This window comes from Zalophus californianus, chromosome 2 (assembly GCF_009762305.2).
Source record: "Zalophus californianus isolate mZalCal1 chromosome 2, mZalCal1.pri.v2, whole genome shotgun sequence".
NCBI classification, from domain to species: Eukaryota; Metazoa; Chordata; class Mammalia; order Carnivora; family Otariidae; genus Zalophus; species Zalophus californianus.
In genome coordinates, this window is record NC_045596.1 from 80143364 (window position 1) to 80163195 (window position 19832).

Sequence of the window (19832 nt, forward strand, 5' to 3'; positions counted from 1 at the left end):
GGATACACATAGATTGAAAGTGAAGGGACAGAAAAAGATATTCTATGCAAGTAGGAAATAAGAGAGCTATACTTATATCATAAAAAATAGACTTTAAGTAAAAAATTATAAAAGCAGACTAAGTCATTATATAATCACAAAGCGGTCAATTCATCAAGAGGATATAACAATTGTAAGTATATATGCACCCAACAACAGAGTACTTAAATGTATTAAGCAAACACTAATAGACCCGAAGGGAGAAACAGACAATACAGTAAGAGTAGAGGACTTCAATCATCACTTTCAAAAATGGATAGATTACCCAGATAGAAAATCAATAAGAAAATATTGGACTTGAACTACACCTGAGACCAGAAAGACCTAATGGACATATATGGAATATTCTATGCAATAGCAAAAGAATACATTATTTTCAAGTGCACAAGAAACAGTTTCCAAGACAGATTGTATTAGGCCACAAAACAAGCCTTAGCAAATGTAAGGAGAATGAAATATAACAAATATATTTTTCCAACCCCAATGGTATGAAATTAGAAATCAATAAAAGGGAAAAAACTGAAAAATTCACAAATATGTAGAAATTGAACAACAAATGGGTCAAAGAAGAAATCAAATGAGAAGTCAAAAAATATTTTGAAACAAATGAAAATGGAAACACAACATACCAAAATTTATGAGATGTAGTAGAAGCAGTTCTGAAAGGAAAGTTTATAGCATTAAATACCTACATTAAGAAAAAACAAAAATGATCACAAATAAAAAAAAACTAACTTTACATCTTAGGAAACTAGAGAAAGAACAAATTAAGTCCAAAGTAAGCAGAAGGAAGGAGACAACAAAGATCAGAACAGAAGTATATGAAATAAAGACCAGAAAAAAAATACAAAAGATGAATGAAAAAAAAGTCTGCTTTTTTTTTTTAAAGAAAAAGGAAGAAAGAAAATTGACAGATCTGGGGCACCTGGGTGGTTCAGCTGGTTAAGCACCTGCCTTCAGCTCAGGTCACGATCTCAGAGTTCCGGGATCACATGCTTCGGACTCCCCACTCAGCAGGGAGTCTGTTTCTCCCTCTGCCCCTCCCCCTGCTCATGCTCTTTTTCTCACTCTCTCTCTCAAATAAATAAATAAAATCTTTAAAAAAAGAAAATTGACAAACCTTTAGCTAGACTAAGGAAAAAAGAGAAGACAAAATCATCAATCAAAGAGGAGACATTACAACTGACACCACAGAAACACAAAGTATCATAAGAAACTCTTATGAACAATTTACACCAAGAAATTGAATAACCTAGAAGAAATGGATAAATTCCTATAACATACAACCTACCAACAATAAGTTATGAAAAAAATAGAAAATCTGAATAGACCTACAACTAGAAAGAAGATTGAATCAGTAATCAAAAACCTCCCAACAAAGAAAAGCCCAGGATCAGATAGTTTCACTGGTAAATTCTACTTAAGTTTTAAAGAATCAATGCCAATCATTCTCAAACTCTTCCAAAAATTTGATGAACTGATAACACTCTCAAACTCATTTTACAAAGCCAGCATTTCCCTGATAGCAAAGCTACATAAGGATACTACAGGAAGAGAAAATTACATGCCATTAATACTTGATGATGTAATTTCTCAACAAAATACTACCACACTGAATTCAACAGCACCTTAAAAGGATCTTATATCATGATCAAGTGAGATTTATCTCTGGGATGCAAGGATGGTTCAACATGCACAAATCAATAAATGTGATGTAGCACATTAACAGAATAAAAGATAAAAATCATATGATCATCTCAATACATGCAAAAAAACATATTTAACAAAATCCAGCATCCTTTCGTGATAAAAACCCTCAACAAATTGGATATAGAATGAACATACCTCAATATAATAAAGATCATATATAACATGCCCACAGCTAATATTATATTCAGTAATAAAATGTTGAAAGCTTTTTTGCTAAAACCAAAACCAAGACAAGGTGCTCACTCTACCCATGCCTATTTAACTTGGCACTAGAAGTCCTACCAAGAGCAGTTAGCCAAGAAAAAGAAATAAATGTCATCCAGATTAGAAAGAAAGAAGTGAAATTATCTGTTTGCAGATGACATAATCTTATATATAGAAAAATCCTAAAGATGCCACAAATAAATTGTTAGAAATAATAAATGAATTCAGTGAAGTTACAGGATACAAAATAAATACAAAAAAAGAAAATCAGGTACATTTCTATACACTAACAACAAACTATCCAAAAATATTTTTTAAATGATCCCATTTATAATAGCATCAAAAATAATAAAATACTTAAGGATAAAGTTAAGGATCTTTACACTGAAAATTATAGGACAATGATGAAAAAACTTGAAGAAGACACAAATAAATAGCAATATTTCCCTTGTCCATGAACTGGAAAAATTAACAATGTTAAAATGTGCATTCAATGCAATCTCTATCAAAATCCCAAAGGCATTTTTCACAGAAATAGAAAAAAACACTCCTAAAATTTGTATGAAACCACAGAAGACCCCAAGCAGCCAAAGCAATCCTGAGAAAGAACAACAAAGCTAGAGGCATAACACTTTCTAATTTCAAAATATATTACAAAGCTGTAGTAATCAAAACAGTATGGTACTAGCCTAAAAACAGACATATATAGAAGGACAATAGAATTGAGAGCCCAGAAATTAACTTTTGCATGTATGATCAACTAATCCTTGATAAGGACACCAACAATACACAATGGGTAAAGGATAGTCTCTTCAAATAATGGTTTTAGGAAAACTGGATAGCTACTTGCAAAAGAATAAAATTGCACCCTTATACTACTCACAAAAAAATTGAATTAAAGACTTAAATCTAACACCTAAAACCATGAAACTCCTAAAACATAGGGAAGAAGCTCCTTGACATTAGTCTTTGCAATGATTCTTTTAGATATGATACCAAGTGTAACTAAAATAAACAAGCAGGACTACATCAAACTGAAGAGTTTCTGTTCAGCAAAAGAAACAATAAAAATGAAAAGGCAACCCATGGAATGGGAGAAAATATATGCAAACCATCTATCTGATAAGGGGATAATATAAAAAATATATGAGGAACTCATACAACTCAATAGAAGAAAAATCTAAAAAATGGGCAGAGGACCTGAATAAATATTTTTCCAAAGAAGATATACAAATGGTCAACAGGTACATGAAAAGGTGCTCAACATCACTCATCATCAGGGAAATGCAAATCAAAAACACAATGAGATATCACCTCACATCTGTTAGAATGGTTAACATCAAAAAGACAAGAGATAACAAATGTTGGTAAGAATGTAGATAAAAGGGAACTATTGTGCACTGTTGGTGGGGGTGTAAATTGGTACAGCCACTATGGAAAACAGTATGGAAATTCCTCAAAAATTAAAAATAGAACTACCATATCCAGCAGTTCCACTTCGGGGTATATATTCTGAAGGAAATGAATTATTATTTTGAAGAGACATCTGTACTCCCCTGTCACTGTAGCATTATTCACAGTAGTAAAGATATAGGATAATATAAGTATCCATTAATGGATGAATGGATAAAGAAGTTGTGGTGTGTGTGAATAACAACGGAATATTATTCCACCATTAAAAAAAAAATCCTGCCATTTGTGACAACATGGATGGATCTTGAAGGCATTATACTAAGTGAAATAGGTTAGACAGAGAAAGATAAATATTGTATGTTCTCACTTGTATGTAACAGCTGAAATGATTGAGACATAGTAAAATGGTGGTTGCCTGGGACTAGGAAATAGAAGAAATAGAAAGAAATTGGGTAAAAGGTATAAACCTTCTATTAGAAAATGAACAAATTCTGGAGATCTTATATACTGCATGGTGGTGACTATAGTTAAAAATACTATGTTATTACTTCAAGGTAATAGGTCTTAACCTTTAAGAGTAGGTATTAACTGTTATTGCCACACACACAAAAAAAATGGTAACTATGCAAGGTGATGGCATCATTTATTATGACCTCATTGTGGCAATAATTTATAATACATACCTACATCAATTATATCTCAAAAAGTAGAAAACATATTTTAAATTACTTGTATTATTAAATTTCAATTAATTTCAGTAGAGTTTGTTTTAAAGAGAGGTGTACTTAAATTTTTCTGTATATTTAAATGAGGATTTTTTTAAGTTAAATTCATTGAAATTTCTTCTATCTAGTTTTTAAAATATTCTCATACAATAACTGTCAATTTTAAATTCCAGAAAATAATGTAGTCCCTCATGTAAACCTTAAAAAGTTGGCATTTAGTGAGAAGACTTACTCAACAAGAGAATGTGAATTTGTCAGTAAAACCTGCTGCTGTTTTAAAAGGACATATACATATTCTTCTCACTGAGAACTAAATTAGTAAGTAAATCTTTATTCATAGGTAAAGATTAATGATTTAATCCTGGGAAGAAAATCCTAGCATTAACCATTTTGTTGCTTTATACTATAAGCGTTTATTAATATGCTACTATATGCCAGATTCTGTGGTTGAAGACCTAATAAAATAAAAGTAAATAAGTCTTGCTCTCATGGAGTTCAGAATCTACTATTGGGAGTTCTTGATTGAAGCCATAAGTGAGCTTTTGTAGATTAATAAACCATCTAAAATTGTATACACAGGTTTTTGTTATGAGCATACATGCAAAATTTTCTCCCTAAGTAAAAAGCCCCTAGCTTTCATTTTATCTTCAAAAGGGTCAGTGATAGTGAACCAATGAATATCAACAACTGGAAGGAGCAAAAGAGAAAAACAGATTAGCTTATAATTGAAAGATAGTGAATAATGTTCCAATGACAACTCTGACCACTCCCCCCAACACACACACCAAAAAGAGAAAAAAAAAAAAAAGGAAAACACTAATTCTGCCTGGGAAACTCAAAAGATTATTCACACAAGAATAAAAATGGCAAGCAGACTTTGCAAAAGTGGTTTCGTAACTTAAGAGAGCTATTATAGATATTATTGTAAGTACCACCCACATTGGATAAGTTGGATCCGGTATGCATATGTGACACTGAAAACCTATAACCAATGATGGCACAAGTCCTACAAATTTAAGCACTTTTTAAGTAGAACATAATATTGCAGTCTGAAAACAATGTTCTAAATTTCTAGAACCATCTTTTTCTGTTAAAAAAGTAAAATATTTAGGCAAATGTCTTCTCAAGAGTTACCAACTTAAACTTACTAAAGTCAATAGATAAAAAAGTATCAAACTAAAAAATATGAGCAAGTTATAATAAAAGGACTTAGTAATTTATTGGCCTATCTGATTAAAAATAACTTTTTCTTATAAGAAGGAAAATTTTTAAGGAAAATTACCTGTTCAAAAAAGTTTTCAAATATTAAAGAAAAAACAAATGGTGTTGGAAGGCAAAAAATATTACTCATTTCTCAACAGGAAAGTTACCTTGCAGTGCAGTATATATATATATATAGGAAATATTAGTCTGAAATTTCAGGCAACACCTGAATAAACATCATCACTAACCCAATAAATGTTTTCCTTTGACATAGAAAATAATTTGCTCTAGTAAATGACTATGAGGAAGTATAAATATAATTATAAAATCTTATGAAATAAAAAGAACATCTTTAAATACTAGAAGACTAGTAAATACATCTTCTATGATAAATGTATCACAAAATAAAAGGATAACATTAGATTTACTGACTTTATTATTTGTAAATACCATTAAAATCAGTTTTAAAAAGTAGGGGAGAAGGGTTCAGCTAATGATTTAATATGATAATATGATCAGACTATGAACAGCTATACCACCTAACTTATGAAGACTGATAGCTTACTGATCAAGACTTGCCTCAAGACACTCCCTCGCTGCACCCAATAACTCAAAGTAAACAAGTCATAAACTTTGCCCAATCCCAACCAAATCCCCATTTGTAAGACCTGTCTTACATCACACAGCCCAGGTCCTAAAACATCATACGTCCCTTGACTTGCACCTTCAGAAAAACTATTAAGACCATCTAGCAGATTCTCCCTTTCTGAAGTAAATGAAATTAGCATTGCTTAATCAGTAGGAATTAGCAGTGGTCTTTTGGGGGAATCAACAACCCACAAGTAAAATAACAACTCTTTTATCATTCATTTTATTTTCTTTTTCTTTTTTTCCATATGTTATATTATGAATTTGCTTTGGCAGAATGCTGAAGAATTATTTAGATTATGACATTTTAAATAAGTAGAAAGCATACATTCAAGAAAAATGAACTTGTCATTAACTAACCCAGAAAACAATATTCACTGTGGTTTGCACTGAGTATTAATTCTTAAATTACTTGCTATAGGCCACTATAAAATATTTCTTTTAATAGTAGAGTGGGAATGGGGGACTTATTCATCCTAGATGAGGAATTAAGGCCAATTGTGAACACAGATTTAAAACCTGCAGATTTACTTAAGCCTCCTTATAATCAGAAGGCCCAGAGCTTAAAAGAGTCCTTTATTTATTATGAATCTAAACTACAGCATCTATACTTATTAAAAGAAGTTAAAAGATCAATACATGATTTTATTGGACCAACACTCTACCTTCTGAGCTGTCTAATAAATTCATAATTGCAATAAATATTTAAAATTTTCCATTTGTGTATGTAAACAACTAGTTTTTAAAGTTGCAGAGATGTAAAAAATATATATATATCAATGCTGTAGTGGACATTTATAGATAAATTGATAAATTAAATAATTCATAAATCAATCTTTAAAACAATGTCAGAATGTATTTAAAAATGCCTTTCTGGGGCACCTGGGTGGCTCAGTTAAGTGTCAGACTCTTGATTTCAGCCCAGGTCTTGATCTCAGGGAGATCAAGCCCCAATTTAGGATCATGCTGAGTGTGGAGCCTGCTTAAGATTCTCTCTCCCTCTCCCTCTGCCCCTCCCCACCAGCTTATGCTCTCTCTTGCTCAATAAATAAATAAATAAATTTTTTAAAAATGCCTTCCATAACCAAAAGATTTTGATTAGTCAAATATGAATAAAACACGTAGACTATAAAAAATGTAGACATTTTCAGTACTTTCTGGAAATTATTCTATTCTTTTGTTACTGATAAAAGAGATATATTATTGACAAACCTCATATGTCGCTGGACCAGGAGTAATCTCTTTGGAATCTTTAAAACGCTTTGATGCTTTAACAAATAAGGGTATGGAGCAAGATTTCCTTAAAATGGGGTCATATGTTGCAGGCCCTAAAAGAAAACAAATGTAGAAAATAATAAAGTATGTTAAAATTATTGATTTGGGTCACATTATTATTCTTAGATTTGTGCTCTTAATGTATAATTTTAGCATCAAACAATCTTGGACCCATTTTTTTTGAATGCTTAAAATCATTCAGGTTAGGGTTTTAAAATATAATAAGCACAAAAAAAGTGACATTTGTCTATCTAATAATTAAATGTAATACAGAAGTATTTTCCCAAAAAAGAAAACAGTGCCCTCCCAAGATACATATAGATCATGAAAAAAGACGCCCAAGTTTTTTATTTCCTAAAAAGGCATTCATAAATTCAGCAAAGATGTAGTGCTTGAAATGCATTCGGAAATATGAATAAGACTTAAAGAAGCAAAAAAGTAGTTGAATAGCATTCTGGGTGCTAAACATAATAGAAGCCAAGGTAGAAAGATGGAATTCACATGGAACGACTGGATGTAATGAACAAACTGGTTGAATGGACTAGGGCCTAACCCTAAATAAGGATTTTGTATTAGAGCCAATAGATTTCAAATTGTATTCTAAAGTGTCCTGAATTCCACAGAAGTGCCTAGGGAAAAATGTATAGGTAAAGCCCAAATAGGAGCCTGAATTATTTTCATTCAAAACAGCTTTAGATTTACTCTTCTTTGTTTGGGTCCTATATACATTTTTTTAACTAAAATTGTCTAATAATTTTTTAAAGCTTTTGGAGGGGCACCTGAGTAGCTCAGTCAGTTAAGCATCTGACTCTTGGTTTTGGCTCAGGTCATGATCTCATGGGTCCTGGGATAGAGTTCAGCAGGGGCAGGTAGTCTGCTTGAGATTCTCTCCCTCCGCCCCTCCCCCCACTCTTGCACACATGTGCACTCTCTCTAAAATAAACAAATCTTTAAAAATAAATAAATAAATAAATAACAAAAAATCTTTTGGAAACTAATTCCACAGGTAGTGGGTAGCTCCTGAAGGTTTTACACTAAAGGAGATTCATGAAGAAAGAGGTAGTTTATGAAATAAACTTTGGCAGTACATTATAGGATGGGATGACTTGATGTTTTATTTTAGGGACACTAATAAGGAGTTTACTAACATTGCTAAGGGAAAGGAAGAACAACTCAGAATATTTTCTAAGAGATGAAATAAATATTTAATATGTATAGTGACTGGAAGAAAATAAAAATAAATAATGGCCAATAAAAAGGCAACACTGTGACAAAAATAAGAAAACACAGAAGAGATATCATTGAAGAGGAACATCGTGTGTTTGGTTTTGAACCAGTTTTTGTCTGAAAAGATGGCAGCATATCCAAATAGAAATGTTCAGAAGACAACTGGAAATACATAACTGAAGCTCATGAGAAAGTTGTTCTGGGGAAAAGGAAAGGAGTTATTCACATAAAGGTGATAGTTGAAGTTTCTTTAAGCAAAAGAACATGACAGAGAAAATGTAATAACTGAGGACTGAAACTTGGTGGTGCTGCACATAGGAAGGGAGAGGGAAAGTCAAAGAAGGAAATAGTCTAGTGAGTAGAATACTGCTAGTACAACATCAAAGAGAGAAAACAGGGAGGGTGTTTTTTCTTTTCTCCATTCACATGTTAACCAATACTTATTGAGTATCTGTCACATGCCAGGCCTGTATTTCCAGAGAGTGCTTAGAGGTCTTACTATATCAAATGTTGCAAGAGGAGACATCACAGACAGGTCACCGTGGAGTGTGTGGAACAGGGATGATGAATGAAACTAAATTAGAGGGAGAGAGGAAGGAGAGAGAGTGTGGAGAGAAGAAGTGTGGAGAGAGGAAAGAACAACATGAGCACAGAATATTGACAATGGACATAAACAGTGAAATAGTAGATATAAAGATGTAAGCAGAATACAAAAATTATGCCTCCATCTCCCTAGTATACATGCAATTAAAAACTACCACTTTGAAGAATAGATCCCTGAAGATGTTTTCAAAACTAAAATATATTAGAATTGATAAATTCACATGAAATATTTTTAAGGCTTTAGCTTCATTAACATAAGATACTTCAACTTTTACAATAAAAGATGAGATTTGGCTCTATTTCAATCCTTCTAACGTCAATTGAATTAATAGGATAGATATACAAAATTATAAAGTCCTTGTGGGAAGCTGCTATGAACTGAATGTTTGTGCCCCCCCCACCAAATTCATATATTAAAACCCTAATCACCAATGTGATCATCATATTTGGAGATGAGGGCTTCAGAAGGTAATGGGGGTGGGGGTACGTAGGTGGCTCAGTCCATTAAGACAGCTGCCTTTGGCTCAGGTTATGATCCCAGGGTCCTGGGATCAAGCCCTGCATCAGGCTCCCTGCTCAGTGGGGAGCCCACTTCTCCCTCTGCCCCTCCCCTCTCTGTTCTCTTTCTGGTTCTCTCTCAAATAAATAAAATCTTAAAAAAAAAAAAAGAAGGTAATTAGGTCAAAGAGTGGAGCCCCTCGCGATGGGATTATTGCCCTTACAGAAAGAGACATGAGAGAATATATTTTCATTCTCATTCTTTCTCTGCTGTGTATACAAATGTCTATCTGCAAGTCAGGAGGAAGGCCCTTCCTAATTCAAATGTCACTTTGGACATCTTGACTTTGGATTTCCCAGACTCCAGTAACTGTGAGAAATAAACTTACACTATTTAAGCTACCCTGTCTACAGCATTTTTGTTATAGCAGTCAGAATGGACTAAGAAGCTCAAGTGTCTTGATCTGCTAAAAGACAAAGTGTTGTAGCAAATGCCATCTTGCATGCATGACTTTGGAATAATATAATTTCTATTCATAGTGCAGAGAAACAATGTACATATACGTACATATCTTTACAAATAGATATATACAAACTAAACTACACATGGGAAAATGTATCAGTTACTGCAGTATGCAGAAAAGAACACAAACTTATCATCAGGAACTGGATGCATGATTCCACAGTCAATTAATTAAAAATTGTGACTTTAACCATAAAGATGTATAAAGGTTAATGCAACAGGTAAGGCTATTAACCAAACACTGTTATATCAGTAAATTTCATTTTCAACTATGAAATGAAATACAGTCTATTCCCTGTCCTTACTATCATGCTACAGCAACTGATAAATATTTACCTTCATGATTATAACTCATTAAAAGAAAAGAAAATATTCAAATGTAGTTTTAGTGGATTTTCTTTTATTGGAATTCCTTTGAGGAGCATTAAGTAAAGCAAAACTCTCAATATGCATCTTGTTTCATGTTAGTACTTAGTTTACTTTAGGCTACGGAGCATTAAAAAAAAACAGTTTTATTGTACTTGATCTTAAAATATATTTCCAATTACATATGTTACTGCTTATATAATACAGGTCAAAAATTTACATTGCTTCACCAGCTATGATTCATGGATAAATTATGCAGAAATTATCTTCTATTTATTTACCAAAATGCTACATTTTAATCACAGGTCATGGAAGAAGAAAACTTCTCATTCCAAATCAAACGCCTATGGAAAGTCTGCCTGAATCACGACTATTATATAATGGGAATTCAAGAGCAGGTGATTCTTATAATTACATATTTTCCAGCCTATGCCAACCAACTCTCTATGAAATGTCAACCAATGCTCTAGGGCAAAAATAGGAGAGAACAGGAACAATGAATAATTTAAAATAAAAATCATGTTGGTACATTAGAGTGGACTCAGAAATAACTATTTCTATAAATAAAGCTACAAAACCTCAGATTAAAAAATGGCTGTCTTCATAACGAGCTTAAATTTATAAATTACATAGTGAATTTTGCTTATGAATACCAAATCATTTTTTTTCATGTGAAGCTGAAAGAAAACTACTGAAAAGTAAATATCCCATGTGTGAGCATATCTTTAGGAATTAAAAAGCATCTAGGAAATTGTTCATTAAAACGGACCACATGGCTTTAAAATGTCATTTAGAGAGTTGAGTTTTTATGGAACACATTTTCTCATGCTGATTTTATTCTTCAGCTCTACGAATGAAATAATAGCTAAGACAAAACATTAGTACACAAGGAACTATTATCATCAATGTCAAAGCCACATTTAGGTTTAATGCTCTTCTCCTGCTTCTAAGACGTGAGGTAATGAAATGGCACTTCAGATTATGACCAAATAATTGTAGACTATTAAATTGAGCCTATAGGTGATGAGAAAAAACAGACAAGAGTCTCAATAATGCATAAACTTTTAACCAAAATTCCACGTATGTTTTACCATCCTGTTAACGTTTCTGATCAAAAACAAAATGGGAATTACATGTTTTAAGAAATAAGATCTTAAATACTTGAGATTGATATCTTAAAATTACTATAGAGTATCTAAGAATTATTGCCAACTCAGTCCCTAAGACATGGTCTATTATAATGCACTCCAACCTAAGTAGACTGAGAATTGCATCAGTTGGAGTCTACCTAAATCATCCACCTGTTAAAACATGTGTTCCTAGCATTGAGTAAGGAATAGGGCCATCACTGTTATGACGTGGAAATACAAAATCAGATAGATTTGGCTTGACTAAAATATATCTTCAGACAGCAACGTCTGTTTTTCCATGTACTTCTAAATACATTCTAATGAAATTCTTACCAAAATGTGCATCCATCCATAAGTCCTACCAAATGAAGTCTTTGAACTGATCCTGCTCTGATAAGTACATTATGCAAATTTGAATGACTTTCATTAGTCTTGTAAATCGAGATGTATAATACACTTTCTGTATGAATTTAGGAACAAACTGGAAGGAAGGATGATCATCTTTCACCCACTACTACTTTGAGTAGGTAGTATATAAATATGTAACACATGAGTGATTTTTATTGATGAATGAACAAAGTAATCAAATAATCAATGAAATATGAAGTTGTTTTCAAGGTAAGTAAAATACCTCACAACTGGCCTGGCAGAGTTGCAAACTTTCCTTTCATAACTGAATTTTGGTTTTTACATCCCGCTGTTCCTATTTAAATATTTGGAGCTAGAATGCCAAGAAAATTATCTAAGCAAAAAAGTAAAGTCTCAGCATATATTCCAAGTCTTCTTACATCCCCATCATTATTTTAACATTCAATTAAAGCTGAATTAGTAAGGTATTCCCTCTAAGACTGGCATTTATCTCTAAACATTATATGTAAAAATCATGACAATGCTATATCTTTGTAAAACACATCAGGTCATAGATTAAGTGATTAGAGTTCTTTAAATATAAACACCAAATTTATTTTGAACATTTGATTAATATTAAGCAAGCTAAATTCTTTAAGAAAGATATAGAAAATAAATGATTTTTTTCAAAAATATTCAAACAGCTAATTTTTACCACTTTAAAATGTAACTATTTGCCATTTGCTTTAATTTACTAAAAATTGTTAGGCTCCTAATTGTGTTTAGATTTGAATTTTTCTCCGATTAGCTCTGCTATAATATAGCTAGACTCACAGAGTTTAGAGTTTTCTGGAAGAGGAGCCTACATGATAAATTTAGTGACAAGCCAATTAAACAAAGGTTAAGATGTTTATTTGCAACTTAAATGTGCAAATGTTTTACTTACATTGATCAGAGATTAAACAAAAACTATTAGGTTAACCATTGAATATCTTAGAAAGCTTCTTGCTCCTTTCAGTAAACTTAAATCTAGACTGAGATTTAAATCTAGACAAGATTTTTTTCCTTCACATTACAGGTTCTCTGCTCACTCTGCTCCTGTGATCATGTAATACAAATATTCTCTAACTATTGCCATAACTTCATGGAATAATATCAGGCTACTAGAATTTAGCAGAATTCTTCCCTTGCAAGCCTTCCCATCAACTACCACTAGTTAATTTTAACCAAGACAAATAACAGTGGGATTTGTTTATATTAACAGTTTATTTCCAAATAGTAAATGGTTTCCTCATCGAGCTTTAATACCCACGACCCACGGGGCCTATTCATAGCCTTTTCATAGCTGTGGACATGTTTCTCCCCTGGCCTCTGGCTGAACTTATTATATGGCTTGAAATATCAAGACTAAAAAACAAAGAGGATCATATTCAGCACCATACAATTTAAATTAATCTTTCCCAAAGTGTAGTGTATGGACCATAGCCATCAGAATCACCCAGATTAGTGTCAGATTGTAGATTCCTTGGATTCATGCCAAAATAATAAATCATATTCTCTGAAAGTGGAAACAAGAGAACAAAATTTTAACAAATCCCATTGCTTTAGACCTCTAAACCACAATTTAATACGTAGCAATTAGCAAATATATCTAAACATCAAAATTTTTTTCTCAAATAATCTCAAGAATTAGTTATCCAGAGGAAAAAACCTTCTGAAATTATGGATGAGACTATCATTTCTCCAGAATATATCTGAATCTCTTATGCCTCAGGGCCTACTTATGGTAGAGCTTCCATCAATGCTCACTGAGCTGAACCGAGCCAAACCAAAGAAAGAAGAGTCTGTTTTTGAGTCAACTAGAATCTATTCCTGTGACCTTAAGCATTTTAATTATTTTCTTTTCATTTTACTTTCTTTCCCAGTAATTGTCTATGCAAAAATGGATACCTTAAGATCTTATTTCTATTTACAATGTGAAAATGATATTTAGATGATATATCACATAAATGTCTGTAAATTATTTAGAATAATCATTGCCTGAGAGAGGAGTAGGAGACTGGCAGTGTTAAGATAGGAAGGAGACTTACTTTTTATTTTTATTTTTTTGCACTGGAATCATCTTTATTTTTATTTATTTTTTTATTTTATTATGTTATGTTAATCACCATACAGTACATCATTAGTTTTTGGTGTAGTGTTCCACGATTCATTGTTTGCCTATAACACCCAGTGCTCCATTCAATATGTGCCCTCTTTAATAGCCATCACCAGAAACTTGCTTTTTTTTAAAAAAGATTTTATTTATTTATTTGACAGAGACAGAGAGAGAGCACAAGTAGGCAGAGTGGCAGGCAGAGGGAGAGGGAGGAGCAGGCTCTCCACAGAGCAGGGAGCCAGACATGGGGCTCGATCCCAGGACCCCAGGATCACGACCCGAGCAGAAGGCAGCTGCTTAACAGACTGAGCCACCCAGGCGCCCCCAGAGACTTACATTTTTAATGTATATCTTTTAACACATTATGAACTCTGTTATGGCCATGTCACACTATTTCAATTTTGGGCCAAATGTGCAAAACTTACTTCATGATCATGGAAGATGAAATTTTGTGAAGTATAAGTATATTCACATCTCTATTTTATTTTAGTCTACTGTTTTCCAGAATAAGTAATTTTTTAAAGATTTTATTTATTTATTTGAAAGAGAGAGAGAGAGATTTAGAGAACGAGTAGGGGGAGGGGGAGAGGGAGAAGCAGACTCCTTGCAGAGCAGGCAGCCCGACGTGGAACTCAATCCCAGGACCCTAGGATCATGACCTGAGCTGAAACCAAGAGTTGGATGCTTAACCTACTGAGCCACCCAGGCACCCCCAGAATAAATCTTAAACCAAAATTTAAATTCAAGATTTCTGTATACTAGCCATGTGACCTTCATAAATTCTCTAAAACTTGTTAAATTTTTGTTTCCTCCTGTGGAAAGGAGGACAAAATGGCCCAGAAGAGTTCCTCAAAGCCACATGATGAGTAAGGACACATCATTCAACCTACTTTAAATCCTTGGAACCTCCCTCAAAGAAAGGAAAATTAAACCATTTAAATTTTCCGGGAAACTGAGTTAATAGCTAAGCTATGACTGGCTCTATGATTTTAACAACTCTTTTCTACTTCACACTGCCTTCTTAATCTTTAGCTGTCTCTAGCATTTTCCAAAAATATCAAATTGGCCAAACAAATATCATCTTAGTTAAATGAGAATGTTATTCTTTCACGTGAACATGACATTTCTATAAAAGGTGAATAAGGTCTAGAAGATGGAATAAATTGGGGTCTATATGATAAATTTAGGGATTTTGTTCCTGGATTATTAATTCATTAGCATACCATAAGGATGTAATTTTGCTCTTACACCTATATTTTTAAATTTATAAGTACATACACATTTAAGGAAAACAAAAATATCACAATTCTAAAAATCAAATTGTCTTCAAATCTCCATATTGTCACATCACTAGCTGTCAAGGATGCCACATCCTGCTACTTTCGAAACCTGTTACAAACAAAAATTTTTAAAAAATCGAGAGTTAAATGCTGCTTTCCTAGAAACCAAACAGCCCTAAGTCCCATCTTTTGGTGAAGGCTGCCTCTCTGTGGCGGAATACAATGTGTCATGTTCTCTGAAGGACTTTTTCTCTCTTATTTTTTTTTAACTGGTAGAAAAGATCTGTATAATATTCAAAACAACATAGATTCAAATACAGCATCTTCACTATTTCTTTCAGAATGTTTTTGGCTTCAGGTTTGGAAAGGTCTTGGACCCCGAGGAACAACCTCACTCACCTAGGCAAGCATGTATAACAAGAGATGAAAATGGGATTTATGCAAGTAACAGAAATCAAGTAAAATAAAATTGCTCAAATAGAATGGTCATGTTTACGGTCTTTTTTGAAAGCTAAAGTCATTATTCACTTTACACTGAGTGACCTCTGCTGGTCAGAAAGACACATTTATTAATAGATATTGAACCTACCAGAAAGCAGCTGTTATCTTAATTTCCTGAAGGAATTACTTAAAAATACCACGTGTACCATAAGACGATGCCCCTTACTCACTTAAAGAACCATAATACAGAAACATATCCTATTTCAAACACTGAAAGTCAAGAAGCTAAATATCAAGTGGATATCTTTAAAAAGCACTGATTTAATTGTTCTTTCCTTACTAATGTCTACCGTGAGTTATAACGAAAGTAGGCTTAAAAGGCCTTCTTATTATATTTAGGGAGGACATATGTTCTATAATGAATTTTTTTTTGAAGACTTGGTACTTTTAACCATATGATAACTGAAAAATTAGCATCTGTACATTTTTTAACTGAAAGGAAGGAAATATTCTCTTAATCACAAGCATGCAACTTGTTATCTCAAAAACAAAGGATTTATTTAATTAAGCAATATTGTCACAGAAGTGGCATTTACCTTATCTAGAATGGAACATACTCCCTCATCAGAAACAGTAAAAACTAATTAGAAGAAGATACCCAGAGGGCCATAGTAAACATTTCAATAACCAATATCAAGCTGCTTTGTTGTTTTCATTTGAGCCATAGGTATACCAAAAAGCATCATTGAGAAAACTGCAGATTCTTTTTTTTATTATTTTACTAGAGGTCTAAACCTTTGAAATGAAGTATACCAATAAAAACACCAAAGAAAGTTGCCTGCAAAAATTTTTGGTCAAGAAAATTATTATAATTCCTCATTGCTAATTATTGCAGTATTGTCTTCCCCTCTTCTTCTTCTTTTCTTTTTTTATTTGTTTAACAATGTCCAGAGGGAGAAAAAGAAACATATTTGGTCTCTGCTTCTGCAAATACTGAAACCTATTTATATGCAAATAAGCTATCCATTATTAGTATGAGAAGAGACTTGTGCATAAAGGGAGAAATAAATTATCACTAGAAACCATTAATGAAATCTATTTCAAAACATAACATTTTATAAGAGCCCTCATTCATGTAATATTTGTTTAAGCCTCGAGGGGAAATAGTGAGTTCTACACTTAGATGAAACTTGATACTACATTATTTCCCATGCCAATTTGTTTTGTAAAATGCATTTATTCTTTCCTTAGAAATGACTTGATAATTGTAACTCCAATGAGTCTTTTTAAGAGAACTTTATCATTGAAGTCAGAGTCCTGTGTTTTTGTCATGTAATTGCCAAACTTTCTAGGAGAGTTTATTTTTGCTCTGTTACAATAATTGTTATTCCCTGAAATTTAAAAACATTAACATTCATTTTTATACTCTTATGGTAGTAACATAAAAATAAATGAGTTTTAAGAAGAAGGAATATGAGTCTTTCTGGAATAAGTTGAATTTCTATAGAGAAGAATAAAATAAACAATAATCAATGCCGACTACAAAATAATTTCATATGCTTTGCCCAATTTCTCTTTGGGTTTCTTGTTTTGTTTATTTTTTTACATAAACTTTAGTGTGTTTATCAATTTCTTCAAAAAGTCCAACTGGAATATCAGTGGTATTATGTTAATAGATTAAAATAGGGAAAAGTGGTATCTTCCTTATATAAAATCATCCCATTAACGAACCTTAGAATTAGTTCCTCATTTATTCAGACCATTATCTCTGTCCATTATTAGAATTTAAAAATTCTCTTTATGGAAAACTTTTGTCTTCTTAGTTAATTCCTAGACACTCCATTCCTTTTGGGAGTTGTACTTACTTTTATTATTTTTTTATACATGATCACTGCTAGTATAGAGAAATGTTACAGATTCTGTATGTCATTTTTTTAAAGATTTTATTTATTTATTTGACAGAGAGACACACACAGTGAAGGAGGGAACACAAGCAGGGGGAGTGGGAGAGGGAGAGGCAGGCTTCCCGCTGAGCAAGGAGCCCGATGCGGGGCTCGATGCGGGGCTCGATCCCAGGACCCCGGGACCATGACCTGAGCCAAAGGCAGACACTTAATGACGGAGCTACCCAGGCGCCCCTCTGTATGTCATTCTTATATCTAGCAAGTATGCTAAAATTTCTTATTAGTTTTAGTAGTTCCTGGATTTTCAAAAGTTGTTTTGCTCTATGTTGCTCTAATCTGAAATTAAAGATAATTTTTTTAGCTGCTGATTTATTTTATTATTTTTTTATTTTATTATGTTATGTTAATCACCATACATTACAGATAATTTTATCTCTTTTAATCCTTGTAGTTCTTCTGTCCTTAGGTATTGGCACGAACCACCTACTTTGTTAAGAAAGTATGGTAATAGTGGGTATCCTTCCTTGTCTTTCTTCCTTCCTTCCTTCCTTCCTTTAAAAATAACATTTACGGTGGGTTTTAATCGCATAACTTTTATCAAATTACTTACTTGTTTTGATAGTTTTCTGAGTTTTTGTTTTTTAAGCACAAATAGGTATTATTTCTATAGCTCTTTATTAAAGTATTTTTAAATTTTTTAAAAGATTTTATTTATTTATTTATTTATTTATTTATCTATTTATTTATTTATTTATTTGAGAGAGAGAGCACAAGCAGAGTAGGGGGAGGTCAGAGGGAGAGGGAGAAGCAGACTCCCCACTGAGCAGGGAGACCGAAGTGGAGCTCCATCCCAGAATGCTGGGATCATGACCTGACTCAAAGGCAGATGCTTAACCCACTGAGCCACCCAGGTGCCCATAAAGTGTTTTTTAAATGGTATAGTACAGAAAAACGGAAACACCTTGGAATGCACTGCTACCAAAACTCTTCTTATCTCTGGCCTTTTTGATTTACCTTGGCTATTAGATGACTAAGCGGTTTAAGATGCAGTGTTCTGCCCATCACCCTCTACCATGCCTCATGCTGGCATTTAAGAGAAAAGAGCACACAGAAGTGAGGGTGAGGTACTCGAGAGAGGGAAGTTAGCTGTTCTATTTATTCATCCTAAACCAAAGCCCACTATTCAACATATCACTGCCCTCAACAAACAAGACAAAGTTTCAAATCAGAAATGTTGTTAAAAGAGAGAATAGTACTACTTATATTGCTGCATCCAAAGAGTACTCAAAATAGATAGTCTTTTTTTTGTTTGTTTTACATGAACAGACTGCAAAGTCCACCAGGCATATGACAGGAGCTAGCAGCATGAAAGACAAAGACCAAAATAAATTTAAAAGCTGACCCTAAAGGAGAAAGAGATTCTTTAGGGAAAAAAATATAACTTTAAAAATTAAATAAATAATATAAAATACATTTACAATAATATTGCATCTATAAAACAAAAAACAATCAGAGAACAAGAATGTATTCAAGAGCACAAAACTGTTACTATAGAAAACTTAATGAGATGAGAAAAATAGCCAAAGGGGGGGGAAACACTTTGCAGAAGTTAAAGCAAAAGGAGAAAGAGAGAGAGAATATGATAGAAAAGTAAAGAGACATTAAAAAAAAAATCTGGTAGGTCCAAATCCAGAGTTCCCAGAAAGAGAAAATAGAAAACACTGGAGATAAAAAAAATAAAAAAAAAATCCTAAATGTTTCAACAGAAAAGAAGACAGAAGGCAAAGTCCCCCTACAAAGGAAAAAAAATTCAAAATGCTATCTTACTTTATTTGTATCAACAAAACTGGATATTAGAAGACAATGAAGCAAAATAAGACAATGTATGAGAAAATTGAAGATGTTTTGAAATATAAAGTCCTGCCACCATTTCAATAAAATGAAAGTCCAGGACTAATATACACCAGTCTTTTAGGAAAACCAATGCACGCAAAAAAGAGATCAATAGAGCTAAAATAAAGAGGGCCACCCGTTTAAAAAGAAAAGAAAAGAAAAGAAAAGAAAAGAAAAAGAAAAAGTGTGATTGAAACTTTGGATAAAATAATAACCAACACAAGAAAAAAGAAAGATAATTTGT

At 32.7% G+C, this 19832-nt stretch overlaps 1 protein-coding gene across 3 annotated transcripts in view; it reads right to left on the reverse strand.

Moving 5' to 3' along the window:
• STPG2 (sperm tail PG-rich repeat containing 2) overlaps positions 1 to 19832 on the reverse strand; it is a 534512-nt gene that overhangs the window by 217550 nt on the left and 297130 nt on the right. For all 3 annotated transcript variants that reach the window (XM_035726170.1, XM_035726169.1, XM_035726171.1), the window contains one exon: positions 7155 to 7270. In XM_035726170.1, coding sequence (XP_035582063.1) covers positions 7155 to 7270 — 116 coding nt within the window. The remainder of the gene's footprint in view (positions 1 to 7154; positions 7271 to 19832) is intronic.